This window comes from Trematomus bernacchii, unplaced genomic scaffold, assembly GCF_902827165.1.
Source record: "Trematomus bernacchii unplaced genomic scaffold, fTreBer1.1, whole genome shotgun sequence".
NCBI classification, from domain to species: Eukaryota; Metazoa; Chordata; class Actinopteri; order Perciformes; family Nototheniidae; genus Trematomus; species Trematomus bernacchii.
This window is the reverse complement of record NW_022987828.1, coordinates 13983358-14008992: the sequence shown is the minus strand read 5'-3', so window position 1 is coordinate 14008992 and position 25635 is coordinate 13983358. Positions and strand designations below refer to the sequence as shown.

The 25635-nt window shown below is 43.8% G+C and overlaps 1 protein-coding gene across 1 annotated transcript in view; it reads right to left on the bottom strand.

Annotated features, from left to right (window-relative positions):
• Nucleotides 1-25635, bottom strand: part of lrpprc (leucine-rich pentatricopeptide repeat containing) — a 73649-nt gene that overhangs the window by 35423 nt on the left and 12591 nt on the right. Inside the window, exons 12-23 of the mRNA XM_034152146.1 lie at nt 18822-18940; nt 17769-17859; nt 16883-16952; nt 14944-14971; nt 14274-14331; nt 13322-13428; nt 11510-11587; nt 11328-11381; nt 10966-11109; nt 10735-10865; nt 10385-10470; nt 4919-5126 (exon numbers count right to left, since the gene is read on the bottom strand). Of these exons, the coding sequence (XP_034008037.1) occupies nt 4919-5126; nt 10385-10470; nt 10735-10865; nt 10966-11109; nt 11328-11381; nt 11510-11587; nt 13322-13428; nt 14274-14331; nt 14944-14971; nt 16883-16952; nt 17769-17859; nt 18822-18940 (1174 nt within the window). The remainder of the gene's footprint in view (nt 1-4918; nt 5127-10384; nt 10471-10734; nt 10866-10965; nt 11110-11327; nt 11382-11509; nt 11588-13321; nt 13429-14273; nt 14332-14943; nt 14972-16882; nt 16953-17768; nt 17860-18821; nt 18941-25635) is intronic.

Sequence of the window (25635 nt, the reverse complement as noted above, 5' to 3'; positions counted from 1 at the left end):
TTTATTCTTTCCTCCACACCTACTTATAATCCCTCCACCCTAATGAGACATCTTTAAAAAAAAAACATCCCATCACTCTCCAAAAAATAAGGCCTGGTGTTGCAATTACACCCCCATCTGCCTTCCTCCCCTCTCCCCCTCTCTCCGCCCACCGATCCACCCCAAAAAAGAGCTAAGGATGTCGAAAGATGGATAATTTCCCCTAGGTACAATTTAACTGTCACTTTGCGTTGCCATTTACTGCGGCGCACAGCCCTGTTAATGTCCTCAACTTTGCATGTCAGCCACTTTCCAGCCAATTAAGCCCTGAAAAAAAATGGGAGCGCTTTGCTCAGTGGAAACCTGAAGGATTAGACAAGGAAGCTCATTTTGCCTCATCTCTCACCCCCCCCTTCCTCCCATTTCTCTCCCTCTCCGTCCCCCTCTTTTGTTCCGAGGAGATCGGCAGGCCTGTTATCACGCCACTGTCCTTGCGTGGGGGAGGACAAGGTGTCTATCTCACGGAAATGCAAATGAGACAGCGATCATGACACCACTAGCCCACTGTTATACACTTGCATGTGTGGAAGAATGGCACGTATTCATGTTTACTTCACTACCCACACAGGTGAAGAGTCTTCATACTGCATAATGTTGATATGGCAACAGTAGTCGATAGTGTTTACTCATCAAGCAGCATTATCCTCATTACTCCCGTCTCCCCCAATAGTCCACCCTCTCCTATTAGCTCAGTTTTGGTCTCAATTTCTGAGGAAAGACTCTTTACCTGCTGAATGCTCCACTATGTTGCTTACTGTTCCTTTCATTAGCTGCTTGATATTGGGAGTTTACTAGTTTCTTGCCTAAAACTAGACGCCTCCAAACCGAAAAGCCAAACTGATAACGTCCCACAGAGCTTATGGTAACTGCAGATTAACTATCCGCGATATCGTCAGTATGAGAACATCATTGACAATTTAACCCATCATTGTTTTATAAGCATAATTGATTAGGGCATGTTGAACCATTCATGGAGTTAAGTTGTGCTGCAGTTACAATCTTTCTCTTGTTCCCCTTTTCTATATTTTCACCTCTGGCTGCTTCGCTTCATCTACCAAGGATTTCCTTTTTTTATTTCCACCTCCTATATCACTCATTTTATTTTCATCTGGTCTTACTGTAATTGAAAGGGGAGGCTGTGATCTTGTGTTAGGCCTCACTAAAAATGTACGTAAACACAATATAAGACCGTAGGAAAGTGTGAAACTCACTCATCGCCCATCAGCTCTCCCCTCCGTTTTTCTGTCTTATCACACACGTCCTGCCAGCTCTTCATTTAGTGCGACTCATTAGCATTTTCTGACGCTAATCACTTCCATAAGGATGTGGCAATCTGGGCAAGAGTAGTAGCAGGCTAGCACACACACAACAGTGAGCGGACGGGCATGAAGGCTAACAGGGCGGCGCATATGATGGGCTGTCAAGGGCTAATCTGCCGGAGAAGTGTTCATTAAGTCATTAGCGCTGACACAGCGATGAGACGGGTGCAGGCAGGAGTGATGCCTGCTTTGTCCTCTTTTATCTCTTCCCTCCGTCCCCCCTCCTCCCCACTGTCTGTTTGTCCCCTGACTGACGGCATGAAGAGGAGGAGACCACCGGATAAATATAAAAGATAAAAAGAGGAGACGAGGACGAGGAGATGGATTCAGCTGGAGCGCAAAAGTCAAGTGCTGTGGTACTCAAACCTGCCCTGAGGCTCAGCCCTGCTGGAACTATGTGGTGGAAACGCTTTACATTACTAAACATTTCACACATCTTCCCAAGAGACACTTTTATTTCAGCCAGCAGCCCGCCTCTGTCGTTTTAAAGCTGCCACTGTAGATCAAAGCTGTAACTGCAAAGCCTTACGGCCCGTCCACACAGCAGCGTTAAAAAAAAATCTTGGAGGTGGGCGTATCTGAAGCTTGGGGATTTTTTGCGAGCAAGGCACCAACAACCAATCACATGAATCTCCCGCCCCCGACATACGAAGCAAAAAAGTTTGAAGTAAACTGGATATAAACTCCCCAAACAGGCGAAAACCTACCACTGTCTCTGCCACCTCCCTCCATGCCTGGCTCCTCCGGTTTATATCCCGGTAGGTAAATAGGGACTGGTCATAAAGCACCGGGTGATTCCCTACCGCTAATTTCTCCTGCATTTTTTGGAATATGAGGAAATGACCTGCGGTATGTCTCTCCCAGCATACACGCGGTTTTGATTGGCTAGCGCTTGAACTGTCAGATTTGCATACACGGGATTTGATTGGCTGACGCTTCCACCTCAGCTTCAAAAGTTGAACATTGCTCAACTTTGAATCCTGAAAATCCTGAAAATCTCCGCTCTGCTGCCCACAATGCAGTTCGGCGCAAAGTGACATCACCCCATTCAAAGTGAATGGGCAGAAGCGTTCCAAGATTTTTTAACGCTGCTGTGTGGACGGTCCGTTATTAGGGGCCTTCAGTTGAACTTCTACATTATTCAGACCCCATTTACACGGGAACGAAACGGGTTGTATCCGCATAGTTTCTCATGCGTACAGCCCTTTCATTTACACGAGGCCGTAACAAAACTATAGAAACGGACCCCGCAAACGATAACGGGTCCCAAGGTGGATAGATCTGCAAACGGAGCGCTCTGGGGGGTCAAACGGCTCTGTGTAATCGCCTCTATACGATCATTTCCCCGATAGATGAAGCCATAGCCGCGCCTCTCCCCACCTCTGCTGCTCACTGCTGTAGCATGGTCAGTAGCTAGTCAGTAGCTACTGCTAGTGCTACTGCTACTGACCATGCTACAGATGTTAGTCCAAAATCTACAGCTCCTCTACCACAACCATCAGCAAACAAGTGGACATGGAGAATTACATGAACTACTACATGTTGCTAAATCCACCACGGGGCATAAACAGAAGGGCAACCATGGCAACCATGCTCCGGGGTCTTCTTCGCTGCTTTTGGTGTATTTAGTGGCGGCAGCAGCGCCACTTACAGGCCTGGCATATGTACTACAGCGTTTCCTGCGGGTCGAGCGGTCTCGTGTGAACAGACACGTTAAATGAATCGAATGCGTGTGAACGGAAGACTTTTTTGAAAACGCATACGGTGCGTAAATGCAAACGTTCCCGTGTAAAGGCAGCCTCAGTGCCTGAAACTGATGTTTTAGAGATAGCCGAATAGTCATTATTTAACTCCTGCAGTGAATAATCTGCTAAAATAAAAGTTGAGCCTGAAATTGGAAGGAAAGATGTTTCTGTTGTTTATCGTTTAAACTAGCTACACTTTCCAAACAAAAATGTACGATATTCTCAAGTGAAGTGGACGACAAACGAATATTATGTGCATATCAAGTTCTACATTTAGTTTGAGGACTATTTTCAAGCGTTGACAACCAGCCAGCTGAAATACCAGCAGTCCGCTTGTTCACGTGCTCATTAGTGTGTTTTCACTGCAGTATCATTTGGAGGAAGTACAACTGGCACTTGATTTGTGAACAGGGCTGTGCTAAGCTGGTGTGTGTGCCCGTTTGTGTGTGTGTGTGTTTGTGTTTTGGCTGCCGTTGATGACCCAGGAGTAAATTAGCCTGCTAATCTCACAGAGGCAGTGATTAACGAGTGAACCTGGAAACTCTGTTGGTGCCAGGGAGCAGACTTACAGCAAAACAAACAGCTGCAGGGGAGCACAGGTGTGTGTGTGAGCGTCTGGGCATGTGTGTGTGTGTGCAAAGGTCTACCTCTACAGAGCAGCATGTACACTAGAGGTAAACAGTGTGTGAGAGCATGTGAAGGGCATGTGTGTGTGTGTGTACTAGTGGGCCCCTAACGGTGCTGTGGTAAATCCAGCAATTAGTGCTTTGTACATAATTAACATGCTAATGAGTTGATCTACTTAAAAGCTGCTCTGAAAAAAATATAATACTCACACACTCTGAATAACACACACATACTGAATAGAGTTGAGGGGTGGGGCAATACCAGTGACCCCCAGCCAGTGTTTGGTAACGTTCATTTGCATATTTGCATTATGGGAAGAAGCATCGATGGCCATCTCTCACCACAAACACACACTTACACATTTGAGTAGAGCATCGGGTGTTTCAGCAGATCAGGGGTGGGGGCTCATGAGAGAGGTTGCAGCTGGCGAATTCTCTCTAACAAACAAAACCTGGCTCTAACACCACACACACACACACACACATATACATAAATGAGCAATTTCCACATCCTCTCTCTGTCTGAATCGCTGACCCAGAGAGTAACCTCAGCTATGATCATAGGGAGGGATGAGCGACTCATTGAGACACACACACACACACACACACACACCTGGCAACTGGATTTGGCAGATGAAGACACAAATCTGAAAACAAAAGTGAGCTAGTTGGCTGGTAAGGGGAGAACTTCAGCCATAGAAAGATAATATACCATAACACAAATGATGGTTTCCAGCTATGTTTGTCTGTGTGTCTGTTTGTCTGTTTGTCTGTTTGTTTGTCTGCCAGCAGGATTGCTGAAAAACGACTGGCCTGATTTTCATGAAACTTGGTGGAAGGGTGTAGCGTGGGTCAAGGAAGAACCCACAATATTTTGGACACGAGCGGATGCACAAATTGTGTTTCGCTTTTGTTACATTTGCAGAATAAGGCTGCATAAACATGGTGTTGAAATAATCTGGAGAAATAAAGTTCCCAGTTGGAAAAAATGAATGTGAAAAACTTAGAAACAGCCGTTCAGCCTTGTATTGATGTTCTAAGAAATACAACAATTCTTGTAGCATACCTTTTTTTCTCCAGTGACTTAAAGCTAATAAAGACATGGAAGTCAAAAGAACGACTCCCCAACTTTGGTTATTTTTGTTTGAGGGAGTGTTTTTGTGATTTGTAACACAGCCAGTTTGCTTACTTCTTGATGTATGCAGTCATCAGGGGTGAGAGGAGGAGGGTGGTGGGCTTGGCCAGTCCGAGGGTGAATATGGAGTCCTGCAGGCGCTCAACGGTGGAGGCGGCGCCATTGTTCGCCAGAGAAAAGAGCATGTGGAAGAGCTGCGTGTTGTTTTTGTCAGTTAACACCACATCCCTCTCTTTCATCTCCTTCAGGAGGTCCACTGCCTCTGTGATGGAGGGAAAGAGAGAGTGTGAAGAAACATCAGTCAACATAAAGGGATGGTGATTTACAGGTAAAGACGGGAAAGGCCAAATGTAAAGAACAAAAGACAGGAAGAAAGAGAGATTATGCAGCGTGATGAAGGGAAGGCGAGCGGTGGGCAGAGCTGGGAGAAGAGTAGGGTGTGTGAATATGATAAAAGGCCCCTTTAGCTAATTCCATGTGGGGAAAACAAACTCATATTAAAACAGCATTTTGTGCCCAGCAGGGATGCAAATCCAGCCCCGTATAATGCCAACTCTGTGCTAATTGCTACTTGCGGTTTTCTAAACGAGACTACAATTACCGGACCCCTACAATGGAGGCCGGCTTTTTGCCGTGGCCATGTGGAAAGCACTTGGGGGGCTAAATTATAGGTATGTGGCGACAAGGGCCCGCCGTGGCCCCAGTGAGACCCCGGTAAGCGGGCTGAGGGGTGGATCAGTTTGGTCAAGCCCAGCCGGTAATGGAGGGCTTTTCACCGGGCCACGCGCCCATCTGGCCAACACTAGGGGCTAAATGGTTAAAAGGGAATGTGTGTATGTTTGTGTGTATATGTGGTGTATCAGACTAAGGTAATTAAGATGTGTTTACTGTCTATTTAGACAGCTGCTAATGGGCTGACAGCGATACAGCCGCTCTCCACCCACAGATACTAATCTATACAGCATGACCAAGAGGAGGGGGGGAGATGGAGAGATGCAGAATATATTTGAATAATGTGTGACAAGCCAGTCCTCTAACTGCAGGGCAATATGGGCATCGAGTTCAAAATTCACACCAACATTTTCCTTACGTTGATGTGCAGCAAGCTCAGATGCAGAAAAGAAAATTAAGTTAAAGTAAAAAAAAGTGACACACACACACACACACACACACACCACACACACACACACACACACTACACACACACACACACACACACATACACCACACACACACACACACACACACACACACACACAACACACACACACAACACACACACACACACACACACACACACACACACAACACACACATCACACACACACACACACACACACACACACACACACAACACACACACACCACACACACACACACACACACACACCACACACCACAACAACACACAACACACAACACACACACACACACACACACACACACACACACACACACACACACACACACACACGGGGCTGAGGGACAGGGCCACTGGTGAGTGCTTTGGCATCCTCATTTCAGTATGTCTCTCTCCAGCTCTCCACCTCTCTGTGCCAGTTGTTATGGCGATGGGAACCAAAGGCTGTCACATATGTAATGGGACAGGGGGAAATACAGAAAGGAGGAGGAAGGGGGGTCAAGGGGGGACACTGTTAAACTGAGAAACTCCCTCTAAAAGGGAACTTTGGGATTTTAGCCTTGACCATTTACATTAACAAAATACTCAACACACTGCAGGAAAGGGTAAACCTCAAAAAGCACTATAGGGCCTCTTTAAAGGATTGCCCTATAATGACCTGACGTCATGTTTGTACTGTTTATCAGTTCATATGCAACTTGTTCTCACCCACTGACTCTCTGTGTCTCTCCATGTTTCACTTCCTCCCTCCTTCCATCTATACCTCTCTCCATCACTCCGACACACCCGCTAATCACTGAGACCAATGGCTTGGAGTTGATCCGCCCAAATGGAGCTACACCAGCTAACATCCCTCCATCTTACGTTGAATCCCCCCCCCCCCCCCTCTATCCATCTCTGCCTTTATCCGTCCGTTTAGCCAGTATGCATATCCATCAGCTCAACCGAGCATCATGGCCAGCAAAGCGAGCCAATCCAAACACACACTCTCACATCAGGGGATGGAGGCAGAGACAGGCCAGGTAAACAAACATCACACAGCCCAATGGTTCATCTAATGTTGCATGACTTGACTGCTAGAGAGACACACACACACACACACACACAGCACCAAAGACGGGTCCAGGACCTCCTAAAGCCAGGAAAAGTTGTGTTTACCAAAGTGGGAGGATGGACAGATGGAGGGAGAGGGGCAAGGGCAGGTCAAAGAGACGTTTGGTGATAGAGAGGTGTATTTAAAAGATGAGGGAGAGAAGTGAAGGGGTGTACAGGCCCATGAAGAAGGGTTAGGCAGGTTCACTGGGAGGCAGGACAGTTAGATTAAAGGATGCATTCTTCTGGTATGGGATGTACAAAAAGGTTATCCATTAAATATTGTTTGTGTCAGCGGGACTTTAAATTGAAAAGCAAGTTCAAGCTAAACATATCTACATATTCAGGAGGTTTTTTGATGTCCTTATTGGCGTTCATTCAAAATGTAAAGTTTAGCACTGGTGTTGGCAGTGAAAACTAGACACCATCTTCCAATGGGATTACACCAATCCCCTCCGTTTTCAAGCATCTTACTTTTGACCACAGCCAGCTGCAAACACCACCTTGTTTTGATCACAACTAGACATCTGTAAATGACATTTTTACGACATGCATCTTGCAATGTAGTGACACTATCCTGAAGACACAACCAGTCCACAGACAGGAAACCAATTGGGAAAGTACTAAAAACTTATTTTGTGGCAGTAACGTTTCAAGTTTTTTTTAAAAGCTAAAATTAAAATTGAAAGATTGGGAAGTTCAAGGTTCTTTATTGTCAATCTGACATAGCTACAGAGTAATTATGTAGTTGAAAATCTTATGTCACAGGCTTCTCCAACAATGCAACATAATAACAATAAGAGCAAGAGCAATACAAAAAGAATAATAGTTATAAAATAAAATAAAGTTATGATGTGGAATAGTGCAGTACGAGTCTATATACAAGTTATTGGAATGATATATATATATATATTAGGTATTAGTAGCAGATGAATGTTTGAAGTTGTTTCAACAGTTCAATTTTTTAACAGTTTTAACAATGAACTAATTCAACAGTCAACAGCTCTGTGTTTATGTCTGGCAAGCCATATGATCTGAGTAAGTAGTATACAACTTCAAAACTAATTCACAATGACACTGAAAGAATTTGAGGATTATATTTGATTATCTTTGGTATGGATGGCAGCAATAACTGGATACAATTGTCTTAAGTTCTAAACGGGATCATTTAGTTTACAATGAGGTAACTGGCGCGTTTCCACTACACGGCCTCGCTCGGTATGGCTGGGCCTCGTTAGGACTGGCTCACTTTATGGCGCATTTCCATTACAGTTTAGGAACTGGGGTAGTATCTATAGTAACGCAGTGTAGGCGGAGCCGTGACGTGATCTTCAATGAGAACCCCAGAAAAACAACACAGCCGTTAGCTGTTAGCACTCAGAGCTCACAGCTCCTCATATATGTTCAGAAACTAGACAAAAGTTAAACAAGTACAAACCACAGACTGCCTGTGTCATGGTGAATACAGTCGCTGCTTTATTTATGTCTGTATAGGCCGTTGTTGTGAGTGTGGACGGTCGGAGCATATACTGCGTTAGCTTAGCCAATCTCCATTTAGAAAACACGCATTTTAAAAGGTTTTTCGCCTGCCGTCTGTCTGCAGACTTGACAAAGCATTAATTCATGGTTTTTACTAACCGGTATCAGTATGTTGTTACTTCGGCATCATTTTGAAACGTGTATTACAATTAAATCACGGTCAAATATGTCCATCTTGTTGTAGTTGTAGCCCCCTTGCCAGCGATGCTCTCTCTGGTTTTAGCATACCGCCGGCCGGTACTAGGCCAAGTGGAAACGCAACCAAAGACGGGCCGCTGACGTCACCGCCCTCTTAAACCGTGCTTCGCGCTGTAGTGGAAACGCGCCATAAGCGGCTGCAGGCTAATATGGTGGGAATGTTACATCTGCAATTATCAACCCACATGTCCATATCATGTTTTTGAGGGGAAACCTAGGACACGATCAGATAGCGATGTTGGGAATCTGTTGTTGTCGGAAGAAGTTCACTATATTTTGTGAGTATGACTTCAATTGTTTTCCCCCCCTAACCTTCTGAAAAACAATGGCACGCAAATAAAGAGATGAAAGGTAAGACAGATGGATGTATAGACACTGACAGATGTGAAGATTAAAAGGACCCTGAGGGGGACGAGCAGTGGATGGAAGGCAACATAAGGATACATTCAAAAGGATAAAAGAGAGATGAAAACAAAGTTGCCTGACGAGGTTAGATGGGAGGCTTTGAAACAAGGGCAAAAACAACAAAGCCATTAGAGAGGGCGAGAAATAAAAAAGCAAGATGCCAGGAGACATGATCTTCAGCTGGGCCTGGTGTGTGCTGGGTGGGGACAGGCTAACATCAAGGTTAGCCATGTGTGCTAATGTGGCTGACAAGCGTCCCCTCCATATGCACACTCTGGCTAATGGCAAATGCGTTAGCGCTGCCTATACACACCCCAACACACACACCCACCCCAACCAACCAAGTCGCGGCCACCAAATGCCTTTTGCTTGAATTCACATGCAAATGTCTGTGTGTGTGTGTGTGTGTGTGTGTGTGTGTAATGCTCAAGCACTTCAGCGGACATGATCTGCCATTAGCATCGAGGCGGATTTCAATAATTCTGGAAAAATACACACAGTCCTGTAATTTTCCCCCCTCTCTCATTTCTCAGTGACGCGGGTGTGTGCGACGGGTGGGAGATTGAGAGAATGACACGCTTGGAGACAGAGCGGGGGAGAGAGGGTCAGATAGAGAGACAGAGACGAAGACGGAGAGAGGGGAGGACAGTCGGGGGAATCATTTTGCCTGTCATTGTGTGCAAAAAGCAGAGCGACAAAACTGATGGTAATTGGGTCTTCGATGGGCTGAAGGAAACCCACCGTAGCATTCTGAAAATGGCCGGCTAATGTGGTTTGAGGGAGGGAGAGAGACAGATTGTGACAGCGCTGGTGACACACACAGGCTCAACACACACACACACACACACACATCTCACACTTTGATCCAGTTTACAGTCAGAGATAAAGGAGTGAGGAACTAAGTGCTTGTGGGATTAGTCAATTAATCAATTGACACAAAACAAAAGAACATTCAAGATAATCAATAGTTTTTAAACCATCAAGCTGGAATGTGTTTGAAGATCTTTTCGTTTTAGAAGATCAGTTTGAGAAGAGTCTGAGAAAGTGTGGTGTGCAGTTTTTATATAAAAAGGACACTTAAGAAGAAGCTGACTAATGAAGCAATTGGCACACTAAAATCGTAGCTGCACCCTAGAGAAACTTACCCTCTATTCTGTCTTTCTTTGCGAGAGAATTAACCAGTGAGATGTATTTATTGCCATCAAGCGTCACTGACGAGTCCTTACGAGTACTGAAAACAGAGACGGAGACAGACAGATTAATGTAGTTCACTTACAGTAATGCACCTCATCTATTGTACGCTCTCCTGCTGGCCTTCAGTCTGATGAGGTGGTGAGTGAAGAGAAGGAAACGAGGGTGGAAGGGAGAGTTTCCTGTGTTTTAGTCAACAGAGCGGCTGGACCCTGCATTAATGTCTCCCCTAATACCACTCAAGTTAAACTTTAATGGCGTACCACTGGTCGCAGCACTTCTTTGTGTATCCTGCCTCACTTACAGTTCCCTCTTCAGGTTGAGCGCCTCCTCCACGTTGTCGTGGCGACAGCACAGGCCGATGAGGGTGGCGTATGCGGGGAGCAACATCTCGTCCTCGTATTCCTGCTTCAGCTCCAGGGCGCGCACCAAGTTCTAATCACACGTAAAAAACAACAGATTCCAGGACCAAACACACAAAAAGCAACACATTTCAAGAAGAAAAAAAAGTGCGAGTGATCCAAACAAATCCTACATCCTCAGCGGCGTGACTCTGGATGGTTTGTTTGAGCATGAAGCCCAATGGTTGGTTCTCGCTTTTCCTTTTGGCGAGCTTCTTCTCAAGAGCATACACCCTGCTCCCGATCTTCTCAAGAGCATACCCCCCGCTCTCAGGCCCCTGATGGAGAAAGGTGTTAAACACATAATCAAATGCATACACTCCTTCAAGAGCTTGTTTTAAATAACACTGTGCGTTTTATTTTTTTGCAAGTTGTATTCAAATGTGGAGTTCAAGCAATACAAGTTTCCCTAAAGATAAACATAAGCATTAAAAATGAATAACGTCTCGTAGCGTTTTGAACATTTGATATGCATTGTTCACAGCGTCCTACTTACCGAGCCAGGGAGAGCATCTGACTCCAAGCCATAGTTCACCAGAGCACCCACATCCTGACACACACACACACACACACACACACACACACACACACATAACATTAAACATCTTAATCATTAGGGACGCTATAATAACAGAGTAGTACAGTACAGAAACTTAGTACAAATACTATGTACTGTACCTTGACGAGCTCTGAGGCTTGGTAGGAGTCCAGCAGCCTCCTGATGCCTCTGTAGATGTTCGGTGTCACAGATATCTTCTACAGAGAAACAAAAAGGGAGAAAAACCACATCAGCAAAGCACCGATGAGCCAACAACAAGCAACAGGTTCCACAGGAGCTCAACCTGTTGCATTTTGTTTGTAAAAAGTTAACTGCAACAAAATGGCTGAGAAATAAGTTTAATAGCTTTGTTTAAAAGCCGTCACAGAGCTTGTGTTTGACTTAAGCTCAATATGCATGCACAACAAACATTTACTAGGTGCTTTCATTTATTTCTGATAGTAAAATACAATGTGTGTAACTACTGTAAATGAATATGCGATTATAGTGTTTTTTTGCTTTCTGGTATTTACACACTTCTAACTATTTCTACTACCAATAACTGCTCATTAGGAGTCACTAAAAAAAGTCCTTCAAGGTCAGAATTAAACTTTCCTAGGTGAAAATGTTCACCCGTTTGTTCAATTGGGGTATTTTTTTCCGTGACACAAAAACCAAGACTGTCTATTTGTTCGTACTGAACTCCAAACGGCCCTTTAAAGGGGACCTATCATGCAAAATGCACTTTTGTACGTCTTTTATACATGAATATGTGTCCCCGGTGTTCCAGGGAACTCACCAAGTGTCAGAAAACACAACCCTCTCTATTTTCCTCCATACCCAAATCTCTAAAAAAGGGGCTGCAACGGATCTGATAAAAACTGATCCAGAAGTCACAGAAGTGGCGCTACGGCTATTGGGCCAACTCTCCACCTATCAGGGGAATGTGGGGTTGGGCCACGGCCGGCCATTGCCGCTCGAAAGCGCTGGAGACGCTGTAGTACATATGCCAGGCCTGTAAGTGGCGCTGTAGTCTGCCACAAAAGCAGCGAAGAAGACTTCCCGCCCATAGTTACCATGGTTACCCTTCTGTTTATTCTCCGCTGTGGCTTTTTTTCTCCCTCCCCGAGGCAAGCGTTTGCTCCCGCTGCTTTAATTCAATGCAATCCCTCCCCGTCGAGGCAAGCACTGTAATTCTCTCCGGTTAGTCCACCAGCAGATGACAAACACCCACCTCTCCGCCTCTTCCAAGGAACGAGGGGACCGTGCGGCAGAGTTTCAGTTTCAGTTTCTTTCGCCGGTCAAGATGTCCGTTAAAGTTTAAATCTTCCGGACAAAATTAGAAAAGTGCCGGTCAAAGGTCTTCTTTGTTATTTATTGAGCTTTAAAACAAATGAATAACGACTCTATATAATAAAACACGGAGATCTCTTTTTCTCCCCCTCTTCTGACAGCCCAGCAGCTGATCAGAGCACGTCTCCCCTCTCCTGCAGGGGGGCGTGGTCAGCAGAATCAGACCCGTAGACAGCAAACAGCACATAGAGCGAAATGAGGCATGGCTAAAATGCATGATCCGTTTGGTATTTTGAAAACAGAAACGTATAAATATACCTTATATAGGTATGGCCCTACAATATATCATTTAAATATAGCATGATAGGTCCACTTTAAGATGTGCCCTTTGACCAGTAATGTAAAACATGATTTAATCTTCTACAACATGTCTGGACGTCTCAACTCAAACCTTCAGTCTTCAGCAATGGAGAGCAGGAAAAGAGTGTGTGTGTGTGTGAACATCGTGAATAATCCGAATCTGATTACACACAGCGAATCATCTCAGATCAGAGTGTGTAAGCTCTTTTAATGCGGGAAGGTTATGAATTAACTGGATATATGGTTGATTGGTGTATGAATGTGCTCACATCAGTGTGTGTGTGTGTGTGTGTGTGTACCTGATCTTTTAGTTGATTGAAGAATATCCGCAGCTTGTCTTTATTTGCATGCACTTCCCTTTCCGACATGTGGTCGATAAAATGGTACAAGAAGAAGGCTGAAGTATCTGGAAGTGATGAAAACACACACAAACACACACACAGAGTGACTAGTTGTCTTGGGAATACATTTAATTTGCCTCCGTGTCCGTCACTGCATCCATTTGTGCATTTATAAAAAAAATCCGTAACCTCTGCAGAGTGTGTGTGTTTCTGCTGACAGAGGCTGCTTCTGGGCTGCAGTGTGAGTGAACGTGCGATGGCTGGCAGTGACAGCTTCCCACTACTTCAACTCTCTCACACACACACACACATAAAACACACATACACGCAGATGATGTGGCCTAATGGGATGTGACATGGATAACAGTCTCCATCGCTCCCACCAGCACTAACACCAGTTTCAGATGGGGACTGTCCGTGACACACACTTACACGGAGCGACATTAACGCTCCAAACACCCACACACACACTCAGACCAGGAACGCTGCACAGCAATAACACACACACTCTTTTAACTACTCATCGCTGTGTCAGCAGCCAGGCTCTATTTCCTCAGACGGAGAGAGCAGGTCTTTCACTCACTCACACACACACACCTGGAAATAAACTCACACAGGCTGGATGTAAGAGGCGGGGCGGTCGGCAGAATTGCTGCCATTGAGACTGCACATAAACACACACACACACACAGATCGGACAAACACACACTGGGCATGTTTTTGTCATGGATGAGACGGAGACAGCAGTCGGCAAGTTTGAATACTGATAGATGACACACACAAACAAGCGTTCTGTCATTTGTTCACCTACACAAATACACACACACACACACACACACACACACAACTCTTGCATACAAGGACACCATAAGATATGAAAGTCCTGACTTGTGTACAAACATCTCCTTACTATGCGTCTCTTTGCCGTCTCTTGAGAAGCGCGGGTCTTTGGACAAGAGCTCAATCATCTGGGGAAAACAAAAACAAAAATTAAACACACAATAAGACAAATAGCGTACATTAAAGCCAACAACACCATCTCCACAGGAATAGTTAGGGTTACATTTCATCATAGGCAATCCAATCCTTAACAATTCTTTTTTTTATTAACCCTTTAACAACTACATTTCGTATATTGTGAAAGAGCTCTGTGTGTGAATGAACTGTATGTTTGCTTAATATCTTTTTATTTATACGTTCAGTGGGCCATACGGAGATTTGGATAAAAGGCAGCAGATGGCATTTGTCAGATTGTATATTCTTCCTAAATGTAACCCAGTATGTAGCAGATGGTGAGTAAACTGGATATCCTAACTGTTTCATTGTGTGAGGAATAAGCCGTCATATATAGTGAACATGCATCAAATGCTTTAAATACGAAAAAGAGATTAGTTTTAACTTTAATAAGTGCATGTCTTTATAAAGCGTTATCTCTTTTGTACATGAAGGCTCTTTTACTGGATCTTTTTCATTATTTCCAGCTATTTCACTTTTACTTAAAATGTTTTTCGTCGTCTGTAGTCCAGTACATTATCCTTCACAGACACTCAAAACATAATATGGGCACATTCACTTCTTACCTTCACCATGCTCTCCACATCAGAGAACCTGCAGGGGGCAGTAGAGGACAACACATGAGCAGCTGGGCCACACACACACACACACACACACACAGCGGGTCCACAGGACTCCAGCGAGTCAGAGTTAATGTGCAATTTGCTCACAAGTGAAGGTACGTTTTGCTTTTAGGGCTCAAACATAAAAGGACGTCTACATTTGCTAAAAATTCATCTCAGGAAAAAGAACCACCTCCACCACACACACACACACTTCCATCAGGGATTTATTCTGCTCTCAAACAACATTCAAGTTTGACCAACTTTGAGCTCTGTTGCTGTAAATTCCCTCCATAAATGATCACTCAAGTTGTCAAATTACAATATTGCGAGATGTCTCTAAACTTAGATCACTTGAATATTGATTGCTTGTACGGTCAGTGAACTTTGTACTGTTGGTGAACCGTTCAATGTTCAAAAGGATCTGAATGTTGTTTAAAAACTGAAATATAGATGTTTTTTAAAATCCCATTTCCACCCCAACTTTTAAATATATATAAAAACCTCATAAATGTTTGATATAATCAAAAATAAGTACATTTTCTGACATCAGATAGGGTTTGATTTAAGTGACCATAATACTGACATGTGTCATATTGCCATAGCTACTGAATGGACAGTGTAGTACAATAAAATACGTTAAGAAAGCGCGACAGATTTTTCAGTTTGACACACTCAATCCCGCAGTACAAGAGAGGAAAGACAGCAGTACAAAAGCCTGGGAAACCACAAAAGACACACACACACTAAATGATGACAACGTGCGACATTTGTGGCGTTGTCAGCTAGTTGCTGGAGAGGAGGATAAAGGGGGAGATGAGAGGAGAAGAGAGAAGAACAGGTCTTTAATGATTAAATTATCCCCTGACCTTGTCTTTGACAGGGGCAGGTCCCGCATTGCAATGACACGGCACTCACACACCAACACACACACATTCCCCAAGTGACAAGCCCAATTACGACCCTGTCAGGCAACTTAACACTCAGAGGAGTGTGTAGGTGTGTGTGTGAGTGTGTGTGTTAATGCATGGCAAATGGAGAGGGAGCGAAGTCATACACATAAAAGACGGACAGCAATGTGGATTCAATGATTTTAAATGAAGCCAATATCTTCTAAAAACAGTCTTGTAATGTTCATTTATTGGTGGTTTCAAAATAAGCTAAAACTATATTGCATGCATTTTTACAATTATTTGCCTATTACGTTAGTTAGAAATCAACCAAGTGAATTAGCAAATCAGTTACAACAAAGTAAATAACTAAGAAAGTTTAAAGTTAAGCTCGACTGAGCAGAGTTTAGCTTTCTGGAGGAAGAAATAACTTTGCTCCCTGCAGATAAGTCAGCGCCTTTTCTCTTTGGCTCACCTCCAGCTTCACTCAGGGGCCGGAGCGTTTCTGTGTGGGTGTGGAGTGCTAAACTGTAAATATTCATAAATACCCCTTCAACAAAAGCCCACGGGTCAGACCCCGGTCCTAAGGCTTCCTCTGTGTGAGTGTGTGAGTGCGAGTGTGTGTGTGCAGGAGAGAGAGTTAGATCAGTATGGGGGTCCATGTACGAGGGGCAGTGGTGGGCATCTGCTCATTTACATATCTCCCACGGTGCTTTGGGGCGAGAGCTGAGGGATGACTGCCTCCATATGCATGAGGCAGCCGCGAATATGTGTGTGTGATGGAGTGTTTTTCCCTGCAGCTGCCCACACACACACACACACACAGACGTTGTGGATGGTGTGATACGCTGCACATGTCATAGTCATAGCATATGCTGCAGTGACCTCTATAGCGCTACAGGCCTCCCTAAAAACACCATTCAGGAGTTTGAAGGAAATTATGGAGAAATATGGAATATCAAATGATGAAGAACACATTAAGACATAAACAGAGAACGGGCTAATTGACTCACTTTTTGAAGCCGACGATGAGGCTGCCACGGAAAACACTGAGATCCGTCACCGGGCAAGATGGATCCGACACTGGAAAACAGAGCAGACGGATGAGTGATGAGAGGGAAAGGAAGAAGGAGCAACAGCTTGTCCTCTCTGGAATTGATCCGTGTGGTTTAGTTATGAATATACGTTGAATATAACCTATATACACCAAGTCGCTGTATCATTTGTGGGAGCTGTGGATTATAACCTCTTGCAAGTAGTAATGCCTCGCACTAAAACACGTCAAGGTTTATTGTCCTTGGACAGATAGAATTGTGCGACTTTCATCATGCCGACTTACTTTGCCAGGAATCATACGACCATTTTCTTTGTTATTGAATATTGCACTATTTATCTGTGGCAGTATGAGGGGGCAATGGTTGGAATGTAGCTAATAAAATAAACGTGTAATCTATAACATGTCTACAAATATGTAAAAATGGCTGAAGGGCACAGGTATTTGTTGTTTGAGAGGGAATTTGTGGGAAAGTAAAAATGACCACATTTTTCAATTAACAGAGATATAAAGAACAGATGCATCTGAAAGCAGGAAAGGTTTGGTGTGTGTGTGTGTGTGTGTGTTTCATTGTGGACACTGAAATACAGAAAGAGGAAACGGAGCGACGTATGTGAAAACCAGTGGTGGACGTTTGAGACTAAAACAAGATGAAAGACAGAAAACAGGAAGAGTCATCCATTATTTACCAGCCTTCTCCATCCGTCCCTGTGACGGAGCGAGCGCCTCTCCTTCTCGCTCCCTTACATATTCACACACACTAATCTCTTAAAAGGCGAAGCAGCGATCTTTATGATGATGGGTGCTCAAGATGCAGTTTCCTTGAAGTGTGTGTGTAAGCTTACGCATGGCGTGTAGTTCGGCCAGGTTGGTAAGAGCCAGTGAGCGGACCTGTGCAGCAAAGATGCCCTCTGATTCCAAAGACATGCCTGCATCCTGAACAGAGGAAAACAACTATAACACACACACACAATGATACACACACACACACAATGATACACACACAAACAATGATACACACACACACACACACACACACAATGATACCACAACTACACACACATGAGACACACACACACATGATACACACACACACAACAATGATACAAACACACACACACAAGTACACATACACACAGCATCACACACAAATGAATCAACACACGACACCACACAATGATACACACACACAATGATACACACACACACACAATTTATACACACACACACACACACACAATGATACACACACACACACACACACACAATGATACACACACACACACACACAATGATACACACACATACACACACACAATGACACACACACAAACACACACACACACACCAATTACAAACATCACACACACACACACACACACACACAATGATACACACACACACACACACACAATGATACACACACACACACACACACAATGATACACACACACACACACACACAATGATACACACACACACACACACACAATGATACACACACACACACACACACACACACACAATGATACACGCACACACACACAATGATACACACACACACACACACAATGATACACACACCCACACACACAATGATACACACACACACACACACAATGATACACACACACACACACACACACACACACACACACACACACACACACACACACACACAATGATACACACACACACACACACAATGATACACACACACACACACACACACAATGATATACACACACACAATGATACACACACACACACACACACACACAATGATATACACACACACAATGATACACACACACACACACACACACAATGATACACACACACACACACGACAATGATACACACACACAATGTGATACACACACACACACACACACTACCTTGAGGGCCTCTCGAGCTGCTTCAACGTCGGCGAAGGCGGGGTAGACGTAGTGGGTTAGAGTCTCGCTATCAGGTTCGATCTTAAGATCATGCATGCTCTTCAACAACTCAACCACTCCTAAAACACACACAGAAAGTCATTATTATTAACTTTTTTTGAATAGTGACAGAGGAACTTAAGAATATTAATGAAGATTCTACAAACTGCCAAAACAAGACGAAAAGAAAATGACATAGGGATGAAAGGAAAGTTATTTTGAACCTCCGCCAAGAGGTTTGTTTTAAGTTCAGTTCAGCAGGATTAAGGAACACAGTTTCATGAACATTGGTGGTATAGCATTATCCAAGGAATAACCCCGAGTGGACGCAAATCACAGGAAGGATTCACACATCATTTTTAACTTAAGGACACAGCCCTGGCAGAAGTCTGTGTTATACCCTTTGAGTTTAAATCAATTTAAAACTTACATTTAAACTTTTTCCCCTTACTAAGACTTATTTTTAAGTCTGAAAATGCCAGGATTTTCCCTCTAGAATTCAAAGTGAAATCTATGCCCATGAGAATGAAAGTTGAATAAGTATTTGTGGTGACAGATGTCATTATGAACATTTGAATCAATAGTCAAAATGTAAGTATGAGATTAATGTCTTTTATATGCAAAAACAACAGTTTGAGAAGAGCAAACATTTGTCTTTGTGTATCTGTAAAATGTGATTTAAATTAAAACAACCTCCAGGCCTGGGGATGTTTTAAAAGAAAAAGGGTTTTAGTTCAAAGCTGGCACACACTTTCTCTCAGTGAAACCAGCAGGCTCCAACACACAAACACTTCCTCCATCGACAAAATGCTAATGGCTGCCTGCCGCTCCACCTTGAACTGAAGGATGTGTACATAAACACGCACTGGGCCTGAAGTGGACTCTTGCTCCATCGCCCCGCTCTCCAGCAGAGCCCTGAGGTCCTGCCCCAGGGAAGGAGGCCCAAACAGCCCCATGCATATGGAACAGCCTCACGTGCACTCTCAAAACACCCGCCAGTGTCAGTGTGTGCACGTGTGGAGGAGGCACTGCAGCACTTTGCATATGTCCGGGAGCGTGCCCAATAAAGGACTTGGACCTGGAATGAAGGGTTTATACGAGTCCCAGTGTGTGTGTTCATTCTCAGTGTTTGTTGCTATGCAGTTTGAGCTGCATATACATGCTATATATGAACGCATTGAGTACCAATACACCTTGTTCCCATGCGGACTTCAGCAAACTACACTAAAGTGCTTCCTGGAGTTGACACACCTCAAGATGCTGTGTGTATTAACTCTCCACTCAGGTTCTGAAACGCATACACACACAAATATATACACGGCTCTGTGTTTCTGCAGCCTCTTGGGACGCATGTGTTCACCTGGAAGTCTCTCTTTGGCTGAATAAAAGATGGGTCCCAGGCTTTTATATGCCATTAAACCTGCGTCCGGGCTGCCTTATCCCAGGTAAGGCTACCTGAAGCACTCCATCCATCCATGCAGCCTTTCCCTCGGTCCATATCACTCATTCATCCGCCCCTCTCACTATCCATCTACCCTGCTTTCAAGAAAAAGTCAACGATCTTCCTCTTTCTTCTCAATGGAGGATCCATCCTCTCTGCTGTCCACCAGTCCATTCTTACCCCCTAATCGCTTTCATACAGGCTTTTTTATGAAAGAAGAGACGGAGTTCCTGTTTGCCTCCTGAATAATCCATAATCAATTTCACGGTGAGCCAGACAGACGGAAAACAAGTGAATGGAGAGCTGGAGGTATAAATGCATACTCTCGACTGCTTTTTCGCTTTCCGGCTTTCATGATCATCAGCACTTTTCTGTTGTACAACAAGCATGTTTGTGTGTTTTTTATGTCAAGTCAAGGCTGTGAACAAGAGCTTTTAACCCTTTAATCCACAGGCTGCGTTTGCTCAGCGCTCACTCCCCGGTGTACAGGCTTACGGTAAAGTCACTGCACGTGTTAGATAAGCAGTAATAAGTCAGTCTACTAGAAGAAAAAGAAAATCAGATGGGATGGTAAGTTGTTCCCTTTTTACACACATACTACTAGTGATAGTACTAGTGATAGTAGTATGTAGGGCTGCACGATAATGGAAAAAACTGGCATTGCGATTTTTTCCCCCCTGCGATATGAAAAAATACAGGAATTGAAGAAAAGACAGTTTTTTTTTCCGCAAACCATCCTTTCTTGAACTTTAATGCTATACAATTGGTATTTTTCTAACGATATTTAACCGGATGAAGGATTTTAGTCACGGACTTCTGGATCTTAAAGTGGACCTATCATGCTATATTTGAATAATATAGTGTAGGACCATACCTATATAAGGCATATTTATACTTTTTTTTTTTCAAAATACCAAACAGATCATGCATTTTAGCCATGCCTCATTTCGCTCAATTTGACAATTTATAGCTCTGTTTTTGCATGGGTTGATTCTGTGAGAACAGCACCATCTACAGGCCTGGCATATGTACTACAGCGCTTTCGAACGGCAATGCCGTGGTTGTCTCCTCCTGATTGGTGGAGTTGGCCCAATAGCCGTAGCGCCACCTTCCTGACGTCAGGAAAGTGTTCAAATCTGGATCAGTTTTTATCAGATCCGTTGCAGCCCCTTTTTTTAGAGATTTGGGTATGGAGGAAAATAGAGAGGGTTGTGTTTTCTGACACTTGGTGAGTTCCCTGGAACACCGGGGACACATATTCATGTATAAAAGACGTACAAAAGTGCATTTTGCATGATAGGTCCCCTTTAAGTTATCAGAGCAACAAGCTGAGCTAGCTCGGTTAGCAGCGCCGAACTGCCTGGAGAAAACACATGAAACTACTTTATTCAGTGTTTTTACCTTAAATCACCGGGTTCGTTTGCTTTGGAGATTTGATTGTGATTGGTGGTTTGCTGTGCACGCAGAGCCTGCATGTCACTCACTCTAGGCTAAATGAAATGCTCTTTGATACTATGGGCACTTGTAAATGTCGATAACTATGTAAATGTAACCTGTAAATATAATGTATGATGTCCTTTATTGTTTTATGTTTCATGTGGAACCTATTTGCTGCAGGTCTCCCTTGAAAAAGAGATCTATGATCTTAATGGGACCAATCTGGTTAAATAAAGGTTTGAAATGAAATGACTCAAGTACCCCTGACATGAGAGCCGCGCAAGTTTTCCTTTTGTAGCAAGCAGCAAAATAATTGTAACATGACGTGTTTGAGTTAATTTGCCTACTTAAAAAAAAAAAAGTCCTGCTATGTGAATATCGCGCATGCGCATATCGCGATTATCGTCACGACACGATATATCGTGCAGCCCTAGTAGTATGTGCTTAGCATAAAGATAATCTATCTATAGTTCAATGATCAACATTATTTAATCTGATAAAACACACTAAACTCACTATTGGACCTTGAAGACTCATTCTTCCTTTTTTCAAATCAACTAAAAGTAGAACCACCGGTTTTCAGAGTTACGTGCCAGGATATTTTTTTGCCAGGCTAAATAAATATCTTTATTTTCCACTGGTCCCCATTGTTTAGAAATAAATAAAGAGAAACTACCGTGGTTGTACGGGATTTACATTTTTTTAAAGAACGCATTTGTGGTCTTGACTCATTTATGACAGTGAGGAGAAAGGGGGACCTTTTTGATGAAAATGGATTCAATCTGGTTCAAATAAACCACCATGTGACGGTATGTGGTACTGTCAATCCTGCATCAAGCTTCCATAATCTGACAATATGAAGTAGCTAGATGCAACTCAAAATAAAATCCCAGAAACATCCAAATGTTCTAAGACAATCAGAACAAATAATAATGGTATAATGTGGTGTCATTACTGTTTAGGTTTGCCTCCTATGCGACTAACCCATTCTGCCTTCTCCCCTGTCTGTACAATTTAAAGGCACAGAGCAGAGGCCTCTCCAGGTTGGTCAGCATAAAGCTTGACATACCATCCGGGGCAAGAAGTATCAAAGTAGTGAGTTAAGCATGGCAGTGGTCACAAGATATCATCATCAGATTCATGTCTGCAGGTTAACTGTCACACACGAGAAGTGAGGAAGGAGAAAAGAGAGGAAAAGAGGGGTGAAGTGAACCGGTCGCTGTCATCTCCTCCCGTCCTTGGACATGAGTACCTGTCACTTCTCCTTCTCTTTCTCCCCCAACACCATCTGTCTCGCCATCGCTCCGCGTCTATGACCCTCTAAAAAGGTAGACGCCGTCTGCTTCAAGGCATTATGGGGTTGTTTGAAAAAGAGAGGAGGGGGAACGTTTCCATCTTATGAGGAAAGAGAAGCTGCCATTTCTTCTTCACTCGTTTTGTTTATTTTTCTTTTGGTCAAGGTGATGTTTGGCTCTCATCCCACCAATTAAATAATAGACCAATTAAATAAGAGTTCATGAAGGACTGGATTAGGGCTGCGCGATATATCGTGTCGTGACGATAATCGCGATATTCACATCGCACGTCCGCATTTTTCTTTTTTAAGACGTGCGATATTAAATAGGCAAATTAACTCAAACATGTCATGTTACAATTCTTTTGCTGCTTGCTACAAAAGGAAAACTTGCGCGGCTCTCATGTCAGGGGTACTCGAGTCATTTCATTTCAAACCTTTATTTAACCAGATTGGTCCCATTGAGATCATAGATCTCTTTTTCAACCTGCAGCAAATAGGTTCCACATGAAACATAAAACAATAAAGGACATCATACATTATATTTACATAGTTATCAACATTTACAAGTGCCCATAGTATCAAAGAGCATTTAATTTAGCCTAGAGTGAGTGACATGCAGGCTCTGCGTGCACAGCAAACCACCAATCACAACCAAATCTCCAAAGCAAACGAACCCGGTGATTTAAGGTAAAAACACTGAATAAAGTAGTTTCATGTGTTTCTCCAAGGCAGTTCGGCGCTGCTAACCGAGCTAGCTCAGCTTGTTGCTCTGATAACTTAAAGGGGACCTATCATGCAAAATGCACTTTTGTACGTCTTTTATACATGAATATGTGTCCCCGGTGTTCCAGGGAACTCACCAAGTGTCAGAAAACACAAAAGTCCGTGACTAAAATCCTTCATCCGGTTAAATATCGTTAGAAAAATACCAATTGTATAGCATTAAAGTTCAAGAAAGGATGGTTTGCGGACAAAAAAAACTGTCTTTTCTTCAATTCCTGTATTTTTTCATATAGCAGGGGGGAAAAAATATCGCAATGTCAGTTTTTTCCAATATCGTGCAGCCCTAGACTGGATTACAGATTGCCATCTTTTTTTTCTGCCCACTGTATTCAACCGCTACAATGAGGATGAGGTCACAGTACTAGAGTATGGTGTGCGTTTGAAGTAAAGCGGACTAAACAACGGAGCATTTACATCTCTCATCATCCCAAAAAACACAAGGCCAGAAACAGCCTCTACCTCTGCACTTTCCCTGCCCCCCCCCCCCCCCCCCTTTCCTTATCTCGCTCGGCCGTGTCAGAAGTGATAAGAGGGCGCTGCGTCACCAGGACTGACAAGCGTTGACTAGCTGGCGGCAGGTGGAAAGTACGGCCCAGCATATGCTTCCGCTAAAGCCGCCAAATCCACACCTCATCAAAATGCAAAAAGGGATTTTCTCCCCTTCCTCCCCCCACCCCCCCTTCTCTCCTGCAATTCTAAGGCTGTGGCCTCTCTGCCCGCTAGTGACACCTGTGGACAAAAAGTGACACAGCGCTTAATATTTCATGGGCTGTGCACAGTGGGGCGCGTAATCCAAAGTGAATTCCCTCAGAGCGCTTGCATTTACATGAAATCAAGTCACTCCTCATCAGTCACATCACCTGCACTGCCCCCCCAAAAGCCCCCCGCCTCCCTCAAAGATGTGGACACACAAACCTCCTGCAGCCAATGAGAGAGTGCAGAAAGGGGAGAGGCTGCATCATTCATGAGGGTTAAGGCTAACACCATCGGAAATGAGCCGGTGTGTTGGAAAAAGAGAACTTCCTCCACTTTTCCTTTCCGCTCTGTGATAACTAAATTCAGTCCGATGTGTTTGTGTGGCTTTGTGAGGATGGGAAGTTTAAGTAAGAGTCTACATGTGTGGTTGTGCATGTTTAAACTCATGTCTAGTCCTCTTCTTCAAGCTGCCAGGCAAGCGCTGAGGCGTCTCACCATCCGAACTGAGAATGTGTCTGGACCACACACAGAGGTCAATCTGCGCCGCGCCACACCGGTCCAACAGCCTCTCCTCCCTGCCAGCTCAAATGCTGTCAATTAGCTGACAGGGGAAAAAATACATCATTTATTAATTGCTCCAAAAAAACCCAAAGAGAGAGCGAGAGCTCAGCATAAATAAAGCACTTAAAAGCCAAGCCGTTGCTGAACGCATTTGACAGGGTACATTCGTAATGAGTTGTGAATTCTGACAAGTCCTCTAATGCCGTCTATCTGTCACTGAGACCATTTCTTCCACAAGCTCATTGCTGACAAAAACGAGGGGAAGAAATTGGGATATTACATTTAACTACTATGCTCAGCTATTAAAATGTCTTAGTGGCAAAAAGAGAAGACGAATTATACAGGGTATATGCAGGAATCCTGAAGTCAAATGTAATACCTTTTAAGACCCTTTCCATACACCTCATCATCACCGGTTACATTGGCGGCACACTCTCCCTCACATTTACTATATACAGTATTGATTGTCCTTCCTCCTTATCTTCCAACCATTTGGACGCAAACTTGCATTTCCCCATAACGATGTTGTTTAACAACCGGCGTAAACGGGCCTTCGCGCG